The sequence below is a fragment of the Dermacentor silvarum genome, chromosome 1, assembly GCF_013339745.2.
Source record: "Dermacentor silvarum isolate Dsil-2018 chromosome 1, BIME_Dsil_1.4, whole genome shotgun sequence".
In the NCBI taxonomy this organism is placed as follows: Eukaryota; Metazoa; Arthropoda; class Arachnida; order Ixodida; family Ixodidae; genus Dermacentor; species Dermacentor silvarum.
Window position 1 is genome coordinate 36,340,815 of NC_051154.1, and position 11,491 is coordinate 36,352,305.

The 11,491-nt window shown below is 45.0% G+C and overlaps 1 protein-coding gene across 2 annotated transcripts in view; it reads left to right on the forward strand.

The window, feature by feature from the left end:
* Positions 1-6,228, forward strand: part of LOC119460372 (signal recognition particle subunit SRP72) — a 46,658-nt gene extending 40,430 nt beyond the window's left edge. Inside the window, exons 16-17 of one of the 2 annotated variants that reach the window (XM_037721414.2) lie at positions 123-162; positions 6,034-6,228. In XM_037721414.2, the coding sequence (XP_037577342.1) occupies positions 123-162; positions 6,034-6,187 (194 nt within the window). In that variant the 3' untranslated portion in view covers positions 6,188-6,228. Of the gene's footprint in view, positions 1-122; positions 163-6,033 lie in introns of those variants that run through there. The other variant, XR_007466657.1, reaches the window with a different exon arrangement.
* The last annotated feature ends 5,263 nt before the right edge of the window (positions 6,229-11,491 follow it).

Consider the following 11,491-nt stretch of genomic DNA (forward strand, 5'->3'; position numbering starts at 1 on the left):
TTGCAAAATTGCGAAAATGTCAAAATTTGTTCAAACATAAAGAAACTATAATTAGACATTTTTTCATGTACTAGCTCTCCATATTACACAGTGTTTGGTTATGTGAAAATGTTCTGTTTCAGGTAAAGGCACGCAAGGAGCAGTTGGGTCAACATCTGAAGGGTGAGTGTACTACGTGGGCTGCATACATTTATTTGATGTCCCCTTCTGTTATTCTTTTTTGTACATATGCCTTAGAGCAATTTCCCTGAATTAAAAAAAAATTGCATATCAAAATAATGCACATTTTGTTAGTCAATGTTGTGATTTTGGAAATCAGTTTCCCTAATTTTGGGCTGGGTAGTGTGCTCTTTGAAGTACAGCCAGTGATGTAACACTAGTTTAGCGTTGGTGGTGTACCTAATCAGGTGTGACGAGGACCCGCTGCCAGAACTCCTCACTGAAATTTAAAGAGCTGCTTTTTCACTGAAGCACAAGGCCGTAGAAATGCACTGTACCCAGTTGTATTGGCTGCTAGAAAAAATGTGGGCAGCATTAACATTATTCTTTGATGATCTTTGTTTTTAAACTGTCTGGTTATTCAGTTTGTCACAACCTGTGAATCAAGAAGTTACTTGCCTGATGTAGGTATAACATATCCCAAAAATGTAAAGGCCAGTTGGCCCTTGTCATCGGAGGGCAGCTGACCTTTACTTTTTGCATAGGGTGTACACTTTAGGATAATTTTATAGTAGTAATAGTTACTGAGATAAGGTGAAACGAGACACCATTCTCCGTCTTATGAGTGTGCCAGCTCCTGTATATTAAACTTCTTTTTATCAGTTTTCATTAGTAGCAGGATAATATCCTATTCTTTTAACGGCTTAATGCTTTTGAATGCAGTGCTGACGTGTATGAGCTGGAATATACTGCAGCAATGAAAGAAACCGAGAAAACTCTTTCCTGTTCTCTCTCCAGTTTTTGCGGTGACCATAAGTTTAGCATTGCCATAAGTAGGGTTTGGGGTTTTATTTTCCCAAAATTTCGATATAATTTTTTGGTTTTTATTTTCACACAAAAATTCTGTTTATTTCGGTGAATATATTTTCTTGGATGGCATTTCACAGACTTGTTAGGTGATCATTTTTTTATGTCAATCTTTAGTTTTTTCCAACAGCGAATATCTGGGTCATGATTTTGTAGTGATGCCTTCTGCTTAAATTTATGCCACTCTTATCATCCACCTTTCACTGCCAGCTGATTCGATTGACAATGTGGGTGGAATATAGCTCTGTCCACTGACGAAGCGCGAAAAGGAATAGCATCAGAAAAGGCATCGCTACAAAATCATGGCCCTGGTTTACTATTTCACACTGAGGTGTGTTGTATGACTGTGCACGCTTCCTCAACACCATAGCTGCATTCAGTACACAGAGTAATAAAGTTTTCGAGACTCAGTCTGTAGGAACTGTGGGAAGCCACATGGCGATATGACTATGCAAAAATTAAGAGTACATCTGATATTCAAGCACAAACAGAATGAAAATTTATTTGTAATATTATGCATGTACAAATATCCACAAATCATTAAAAAAAATTACAAGGTAGGCACTACCCTGTGTTACTATCACTGAACTTGCCTAGTTCATCTGTGCAGTACGAACACCACAACCATTGGGCTAGGGCTTCCTTGACCCCTCTGTGCACCCCCATCCTGAATCTTGTTTGCGTCACAGTGACAGGCAAAATGGAAGCAAATCAGAAAAGGAAAAAAAAAATATTTCTTGGGCAGTAGGCTGAAGCAATTATCTTACCCTCGTATTTTACAATTTAAACTGAAAACACTCAACTTTAGTAACCATAACAAGAGCTCAGGGCTCTACTTTTTTAGATTACATTTTAGTACATACCTTGCGTTCCTGCAAATGTCCTATTCACATAATCATTAGAGAAGTTTGTCTGTTTGGGTTATTGACATCTTAAAAAAAGTATATTTCTTAAGACATCTTAAGAAAAGCGCAGTTGGCGGCGGGCGCAGAGTCGGTGACATAGCCCAATGGGGGTCGGAATATGGACGGTTAAACTGCCTTGTCACGGCTGATGCAGCGCTAGGTGGCTGAACGCGATTACAATAACGAGCGACGTGACCGGCATAGCTGCACGCAAAGCATATCGGTCGGTTGTCGGAAGTACTCCACCGGTTCGCTGGGGTAGGTCCCATCCATGTAAGAAGTCGCGTAGTACAGGGCGGCTGCTGGTATGACTGCATGACGGGCTGCGGTCGGGGCCTAGCCGTGACGGCATAACGGATAGGCACACTCAAAGAGAGTGGTTGAGTCCTCGCGACGACTTCAGCGTAGCTGAGTGGTGCAGCCGTCGGGACCTGTTGGGGCGTCGCGCCGATATCGGCGTAGCTTAGTGGAGTGGCTGCAGTAAGATGTTGATGCTGGTCTGGCAAGACCTCGGCGATTTCCTGCTCGATCTCGCAACGGAGTGTGGGCATAACATTCATTGCAGGCTGTTGCACATGGGGCGGCTGAGCGAAGGTTAGCAAGGAGAGCTGGCGTGCATCTTCTTCCCGAACGAACGCTTTCATTTCTGTAAGCAGTGCTGACTGGTCGGAGATGGTGGCCAAACCAGCAATGGTTCATCATGCGATGAAGGGCGACGTGCCAACGAGCACTGCCTTCGTAGCTCCTCGTAGCTTTGGCATAGAGTGACGATGTCTCTCGCAGACTGAGGATTTTTCGCAAGTAGCATGTCTTTGATCCCTTTCATGACATTTCTTACTTTGTCGGATTCCGACATCGTCGCGTTGACTCTTCTGCACAAGTCCAGAACATCTTCAATGTAGCTGGTAAATGATTCACCCGGCTGCTGTGAACGTTCTCGCAAACGCGATTCCGCTCACAACTTGCACACCTCAGGGCAACCAAACACCGCCACTAAAGAAGTCTTGAACAAGGACCCACGTCGAAAAATCGGTCTCATGGTTGCTGTACCAGAGACTGGCTACACCCGCGAGATAGAAGATCACATTGCTGAGCTTTGCGGGGTCGTCCCATTTGTTGTGAGCACTCACCCTCTCATACGTGGTCAGCCAGTCTGCCACATCGGTTTCGTCGGCGCTGCTGAAGATGGCAGAGTCCCGCTGGCGAGGCACACCAGAGCACACGACAGACTGAGGAGGCGCTTGCTGGGATGGGGTAGGTGGCACTTGCTGGGATGCGTCCTCAGGCATGGTTGAGCGTAGGGTACGGGATTGAAGCTCCAGGATTTACGCTGTAGGCAGAAGCACCCTCCACCACTTGTAAAGGTGTTTATTAGACACCAGCCGTTTGGGCCGACCGTTGTTTCAGGGTCCGAACTCTCAGCACGAGCCGCGTTTTTCAAGGAAAGCGCAGGAGGGATTGACCCACTAGAAAGGGCTGGAGAGCATGACCCACTATGGCATTCGTATCCTTCGCTACAAATGTTAGATGCATACACATATTTTGCCAGTTTCTTACCATAAAGTAAATGGGTTTCAGCCATTAGGTGACTGGGCTTTTCAAGAACTACATTTAATTTTAAAGCTTCATGCTCTTATGTGTACTGTATTTGTGCACTTATAGCTTTGTATGTGTGATTAGCATCTTGGAAAAGCAGCTTGCATTTTATAATCTGGAACTATGCTGGAAATATAATGTGAAGCATACTGTATATTCCTGTGTAAGGGCTGCACTTATTTATCCCTTTGAGGGTCCCATTTTTTTTATTACACATTTAAGTTCCTTAGAACAACTTGTTTAAAGAAAAAAAAAGTGAATAATTTTTTAGGTTAGAAGAAAGTGACAAATTTTTTTTTTTGATGTCTGTAGTTTTATAACTACATGGTTTATTTGCTGAATACATAAAGAACTAGCATAATTATTTTTTTAAAGATGTAATAACTTTCACAGAACTTACGTTTATGTTTTAAATAAGTTTTACACCACTAGGGCACGTATTTTAAAACATTCCATTTTATTTGCCACTTTTATCATGCGTCATTTCAATGGTGGGAACCCAACAAAGACAGTAGTACGGCGACCTCTGAGCAACATTTGAACCTAGGACGAAGGGTTAGAAGAATGGAAAATGAAGTGGATCATTAGAAAATGCGGCTTCAGGACACACAGCCATAGTGAAAGCAAGGAGACACGGCATGTCAGCACCAGCAGGCAAACGCATGCGGTGGAGCGTACTCATCAAAAAAACAAAGTGAGCGAAAAACTTGCAGTAATGAATTGTTAGATTGCTAGAAGAGATTCTATCACTTCTCGTGCGTCTCATAAAAAGAGATGCAAGCGCGACACTATTGCTTGTTGGCAAGCAATACTGTCGCATGCCTACGGGAGAGCCATGTGGGTGGTAGCCCTTTGAATTTTCAAAATATAGAAATCACTTTTCCTGACAGCTGTAACTGGAAACAACACACGCGAGAATGCTGATTATAAAGTGCACAACCGTGGGCGTGAGTATGCAGTAGTAAACAAGGCGAAGCGGGAATAGTACTCCCAAACTATCATGGCGGCAGCCACCATTGGGCGAAGCCAAAAATCAGTTTTAGCAGAAGCCGAGGTGCGGCAGCACAATAAGAATTCTTTCTAGAAGTCGTGGGAGGTATGCAACACTACGAGTGCGACGCTTAGCAGTGTTTCGTTCTGAAAGGGCACGTTTTTTCAAACTTTCCGTTGTTGCCGTACATGTATGGTCGTGACCACTTGGGATTTGTGTCCACTGCCGTACATTACAGTGATGACCCTCAAAGGGTCAAAATTTTATTCCGAATTAGTGGATTTTGGTTGTTAAACAAGCCAAAAGTAACTAAATGTGTATCTGCTCTAAAGAATAGGTGTGCTTGCTACCGTATGCTGCGACCACAGGATGGTTTTATTTTAGCTTTGCATGCTGTTTTATTCATTATCAGCTGCTGAGCTCTGCACACTTACATTTCAGTGGATTTTTTATTATTAATTTTTTTTTTTTCACTTTAGACATTTCACAGATGAAGCTGACCTCAGATGCGGGCTCAGACGTCACGTCGTGCATTAGGTTGCGTGATGAAAGAAAGATAGTTTTCTTGTGAAATAAGAACGAAATGTTAGAGTTGATTACATTGGCATGTGTTTCATGTGGTGTGGGTGCAGAGGAAGCTCGATGCATGAACCTATGTTTGAAGTGCGAAATGCCTGGATGTCCAGTGTGCATGTGCCCAGGGTGCAAGTGCTGCCTACGAAGAGCAGTGTATGGTGCACGAACAGGCATGCCCAGGTGGAAAGTGCGATAGGAAAAGCCATGGGACGCAAGGATACAAATTTTACGACGATGTTGATGCTTTGAGCCATTGAGCTTTCCACTACCTGTCAACTGTTACAGAAGCGAACAGATTGTAAAGATGAGCCAGATAAGCCACATGATGCATTTCTATGTACTGCACCTAACTGTACAGAGTGCAATGCATGACGCGCAGCCACACTTGACAAAGGTACATGATTAGGAGAAGTGGATGCAGCTTATGCAAGCATAATTTCCTAAATACTTTTTGTTAAATATATAGACGCAAATTTATGGGTGCAGCTGTTATGCAAGTCCTATACGGTAGTATGTGTGGGTTCAGTTTTCTTTAAATGGGTGCTTATTAAAATAGAGTACTCAGTCACCAAGTGACAGTGCTTTGCAAGAAAGCCAGCCAGTCAGCATTACACTGGACATCATGTCACATGAAAGTTAAAATATCTTTGAGAGTGATCAATCAGGAATATGGCCCCCAGCTTTTTTGTGTGGTGCAATGTTTTTTTACTTTTATAAATGTGCACAGCTATACATTGCAAGCAGCATTTTGAACTTCTGGTGGTCTGTTCAAGTGAATTGGAACAAAGATGTGCCAGTTTTCTGGAAAGCAATCAATGCACACACCACTCTCAAGTAATGTTTATGTGGAAGCTGTAGCTGTTACTTTTGGTCAATGTACTGTCACTGCATAGCTTCTTTTCACTCCAGCAGTGGCCTTGCTTTTTCTTTTTTTGCTAGGGACATGACCCAGAGAACAACACCCCTGCCAAGTCCCGCTGCATCTGCAGCACAGTCGTCACCAGGAGGACAGCAGTCATCGCAGCAAGGCCCCAGGCAACAAAGACCTTTGCCCGCACAAAAGAAAAAGAAGAAAAAGGGTGGTCGCTGGTAAAGACATCCGGCTACCCTCTCACTGCCACAGTTTTTTTTTTTTTTTATAAAGAGTTTGCATTGCCAAGGTGCACAACGTCCCTGTGTTGATATGCTTGGTAACACTGTAACATAGCGGTAAGCCGAACTAAATTTTATTTGTTCTGGTTTTCATTCTGGTTCAGAAAAAGCAGTTACAGTTCAATACCGAAGTTAAAAAACAACAGTTAAACCAATTCGAACCGGCTTATGTTTATGGCCTTCACCAAAGAATAATGAGAACAACGAAAGCTTAATCTGTTTGAGAAACTTGACACTCGTATTGGCACAGTGAACAAACTGCAATGCTGAGAGTCACTGCAATGACCTCAGGTGTGTTCCTGCGCAGAAAACAAGTACCCAAAGGCTAGGGACTTGCGTGCGTGCTGAAGAACCTTCTAGGCCACTGGAGTAGGCTGAAGCTTTGCCTTCACCCTCTTGCAGTTTTTTCTTTTTAATATACATACAGTAGACTGAAACCGGAAGGGACAGAAAAAATGGTTCCGTTATTTAGGTTTTGCTTATGCAAAGCTAGCAAAAATCACGAAAAATTGTTTACTTTCAAAAGCATCGAGTGCTTTAATTTCACTGCAATTAAAAAAAATATGTTATTGTACTCTGCTTAGAATAGCACAACTTCTTTCGCACAAGGCATTTGTTCATGGGCTGTCACTTTTTGACTGTGACCATCACGATGCGCCAAGGAACATGAAAAATAGGCCACGTGAACGCCACAGAGCAGCCGCTAATGCACGAAAGCGCAACTGGCTGATACATTAGATTTTCTTGACTATTTGGCATAACCATTTGATATGTTTGTTTACCTACTCCTGTTTCATATGAAGTATGACGGCTGATGAGCTTGGTGCACTTTCGGTTCCAGTTCCGTTCAACTGGAATTCACAAAAAGAAGTATTCCATTCAAACAAAGTTAACATTTTAACATTTGTTAACATGGGTGGCCAACCAACATTGGTACCCTTGTCCTGTTTATCCGGTATTTTCATTTAAGTGAGTTTCGTTTATCTGGAGTCCACTGTATGTGTTTTTACCAACTCTACAACTGGCTTTTATATTCTTAAAGCAGTGCAGTGTTGCTGCAGCCATAAGACCCTCTCTGTCATAAACCACTGTTTTCCATATTGTTATGACTTCTTTGATTTATGCTATAGCTCAGCACTTCCATTAAATTTTTTGTCTTACTCGATCGGCTCCTCTGGGCCCGATGCTGTGCATTTTGCCGATTCATTGGTAGACTTCTGGGCAATTGATGGTGTAGCAAATGTGCGGCAAGCAGGTATGTATATTGTCCATTGCTACAACACGTCGCCCGATACGCTGATGCCACCGTCGCTATTAAAGGGACACTAAAGAGAAACACTAAGTCAGTGTAGAGTGATAAAGTATTCCTTGCAAACTATATTGTTTATTTTGTGATAATAGGTTGATCTTTGAACGAAGGTCAAATGAATGAATGAACGAATAAACCTTTATTTGAAGCAGTGAGTTAGTTGGCAGTCGAGGTGGGAGGGTCCCTTATTCCAGGAACCCTCTGGCTTGGATTGCCCTCCGGGCTCGGGCGACGAGTTCGCGCTGGTCGACCAGGTCCGGCTTGGAGATCGCAGCCTCCCACGTCTCTGCAAGGAGGGTTGGGTCTGCGTCTGCTGCTATTGGTTGTGTCGTCGTGATGCTTGCTTGGGTGTGCTTGCATTGCAGTAGGAGGTGTGCCAGGGTGTCTGGCACGTTGCAGTGTGGACAGGTGTAGCTGTATAGCGTCGGGTGGAAATGATGCAGTAAGCTTCCGTGGGTGAAGGTATTGCTCTGGAGTCGCCTGTAGTCGGTGCCTTCGTTTCTCGTTAGTTTTGGATGTGGTGGGGCGTATACCCTGCGTCCAAGCCGATAGTGCTGCAGTAGTGCTTGATAAGTTAGCGGTATTGTTTCCGTTTCCTCTGCTGATTTGGGTGGGTGGGACATGTCGAAAATCTCTTGCGGGGAATCCCAGTTGACGCTTGCGCAGGCTGCGGTGTGTGCCGCTTCATTCCCCTCGAGTCCCTCATGTCCTGGAACCCACATGATGCAGGTGTAGGGGGGAGGAGTGTCGCCACGTTTCAGTATGTTTATCGCTTTGACGGAGATCCTGCCCTTCATGTAGTTGTGTGCCGCTGTTTGAGAGTCTGTGAAGTCCACTGTGGCATCCTCGCTTGTATGGGTGGCGAGTGCTATAGTGGCCTCCTCTGCTGTGTCCGAGTGTTTGGCGAGAATTGTCGCCAACGCCAGTGTCGTTCCCCTGTAGTCTGTGACGCTGATGGCGAAGGCGTTTCGGCCCGGATACTTGGCTGCGTCCACGTAGCGCGCCTGCGGGTCGTTACGGTGCTTGTGCCTGGCGAGCCGTCTGCCTCGATGGTGTTCTGGATGCATGTTCCGAGGGATCTGATGAACTTGTAGGCAATCTCGGAGCTTCGACATGATCTTTTCCTTACGTTCGCCATCAAGTTCTAGGTTGGTTGCGTATCCTGTGCGTCGGAGGACTGCTCGGCCTGTGGTTGTGAGCTTGAGTCTCTCGATCTGGTTGATGATGTGCGCTTCCGCGAGTTCTTCCCAGGAGTTGTGAACTCCCATGCGAAGCAATCGGTCAGTGGAGGCGGTTGTTGGCAGTCCTAGGGCGAGCTTCGTGGCCTTTCATATTAGGAGGTTTAGCTTTTGTTTCTTGGCTGTCTTCAGGTTGAGGTAAGGAGTTCCGTATGTAATGCGGCTGTAAAGGAGGGCTTGTACGATTCGCAAGGTGTCGTGCTCTTTGAGGCCATTGCAGCGATTTGCCACCCATCGTATCAGATGAGTCAGCTGTGCCACAGTGTTCTGTAGTCTAGGAACCCGCCGGGGTGGCTTAGTCAGCTAAGGCGTTGCGCTGCTGAGCCCGAGGTCGCGGGATCGAATCCCGGCCCCGGCGGCCGCATTTCGATGGAGGCGAAATGCAAAAACGCCCGTGTGCTTGCGTTGTAGTGCACGTTAAAGAACCCCAGGTGGTCGAAATTATTCCGGAGCCCTCCACTACGGCGTGCCTCATAATCAGAACTGGTTTTGGCACGTAAAACCCCAGAAAGAAGAAGATGTAGTCTAGGAGGGAGTGTGGCGGAGCCGGACCCGTCCTTGTGTATATGGAGTCCGAGGATTCGAAGTGAGTCGACCTTCGGTATCAGGACTCCCTGAAGAAGGACTTGTGGGTCTGGTGCGTCGTGGCTTGGGGGCCGGCCCCGGGTGCGTGCCGCGAGTACTAATAGCTCGGATTTATCCGGGGCACAGTGGAGGCCGCAGGTGTTCAGGTACCGTTCGATGATGTTGACCGCCTCCTGAAGACGGTCCTCCTGTTCACCCGTGCTCGTGCCTCTCGTCCACAGTGTGATATCATCTGCATATAAAGCATGAAATATCCCTGGGACGGTGTCTAGGAGGCGGGGAAGTTTGAGGAGGGCCACGTTGAAGAGGAGTGGCGAGATTACCGAACCCTGCGGCGTACCCCTGTTAGGTAGGTGAAATGTCTTGCTCCGGAGATTGGCAATTCCCACCGTGGCCGTACGGTTGGTGAGGAAAGCGCGCATGTCGGCGTATGTTTTGGCACCGCAGCCGATATCTTCTAGGTTACGGAGAATGGCTTCATGGCTCACGTTATCGAAGGCGCCCTTTATGTCTAGAGCTAGAATGGATGACTTGCTGTGTTTGCTCAAATGGTCAAGAATATCTTCCTTTAGCTGGTCAAAGTTTTTTTCTTTTTTTTTAATACTTCAGTGATGTCACGGATTTAAAAGTATTTGCTTATTTGGGTCATGTTGGCACAGCAGAAGTTCACGAATCTTGCAATGTTCAGTTCTTGGCTCCTTTAGAATGCAATGTAGTCCATTTTAACCAATAACAGTTTAACTAGGCCCTGGCAGACTCTGTCAAAATCCATGACGTCACGGCGAGCTGGTGCAAGAACTTCGCACTCATGAAACCGTCCAAGTAGCACCACAGCACCCAGACACATGGATGGGCATAACTTTCAACAAGTGTATTATTTTGGCAAGGGAGCTGTACCAGCCACCTTTCTTTTCGTTTTTTTTTTTTTTTTTTTGCTTACCAAGCGTCTTCTTGCGGTGAGAGAGATGTTATTGATATTGTATAAGGGTAATTTACTAATACAGCTGAAAACATTTTTCACTTTAGAGATCCTTAAACACTACTACACCATTTTATTTGAGGAGGTTGGCTACATTGCAAGCTTTCATTTTGCAAGGCATCAAAGCAGAGAGGTGGCTAGCTGCGGACATAGACGGCGGCGTGACGGTGTGTGACTTCATTTCACCCCAGCTTTTTCTCAAAGTGAACGAGAGCTGAGGGCCAATACAGGGCTAGGGAAATAACTCTGTGCTCTTTCTTGTCCTTTGAGAATCCCTCTAGGATTCTATACATTCACTTCGAGGTACCTTGTTTTGTTGTTACAAATATCTGTCACTTATTATTGCCTGGTAAGCCGTGCTAGTGGCTACGCAATATTGCTTTTAGCATTTACATTAACTCAAGAAAGATATTGGTATTTGTGGCTTACATAAATAAAGAAAAAAATTGTGATTTTCTTTTAGCTAGCTTGGGTGTGTTGACAATATTCACTGCTTACTTTTCTGAAGTGCGCTTTCCAATTTACATGCTACTGATCAAAAGTGGCCACCTAACTAGAAAGTATTTTTCTTATAAGCGATCATATAGGTTTGCCACCACCACTGAAACATTTGGTTTTGACCAGGTTGAACCACTGCTGAGTGTATTAATAACGTGCTTGCCACCTGAAAAGCCGTGCTGATAACAATGGTGTTGCCAATTCTAAAATGACAGCCAGCTCGTTCGCATTTAGAAATGGTGCAATCAAGTCACAGCCATAAATGCAGGAAATGCCATTGATGAAAATCTACAGAGGAGGTATTCAAATTGCATCAAAAACGTAATTTTTAAGGCAAAGCTTTCTGTCGCCACCTCCTTGAGGTTTGGCATGGGTTGGTCAGTTTCTGGGTTTCTCGCCACCTTGGCTCAGTGGGGGTTCTGGCACTTGCACTATAGAAGCTCAGGTATGGGTGAAAACAGCTGCATGTTAAACACAGGCTGTCGCTAACATATATTTGGCTAGTGCTCTACCCTTTAGGCCACAAAGGCACGCATAGCAGTTTAATTGTAGAAGAGAGAACATGCCAGTTTCCCCATTCTTCCCTGTGCCAGCTGCCACCTTGTACATGATGCGACATTGTACTGCCTTCAGGTT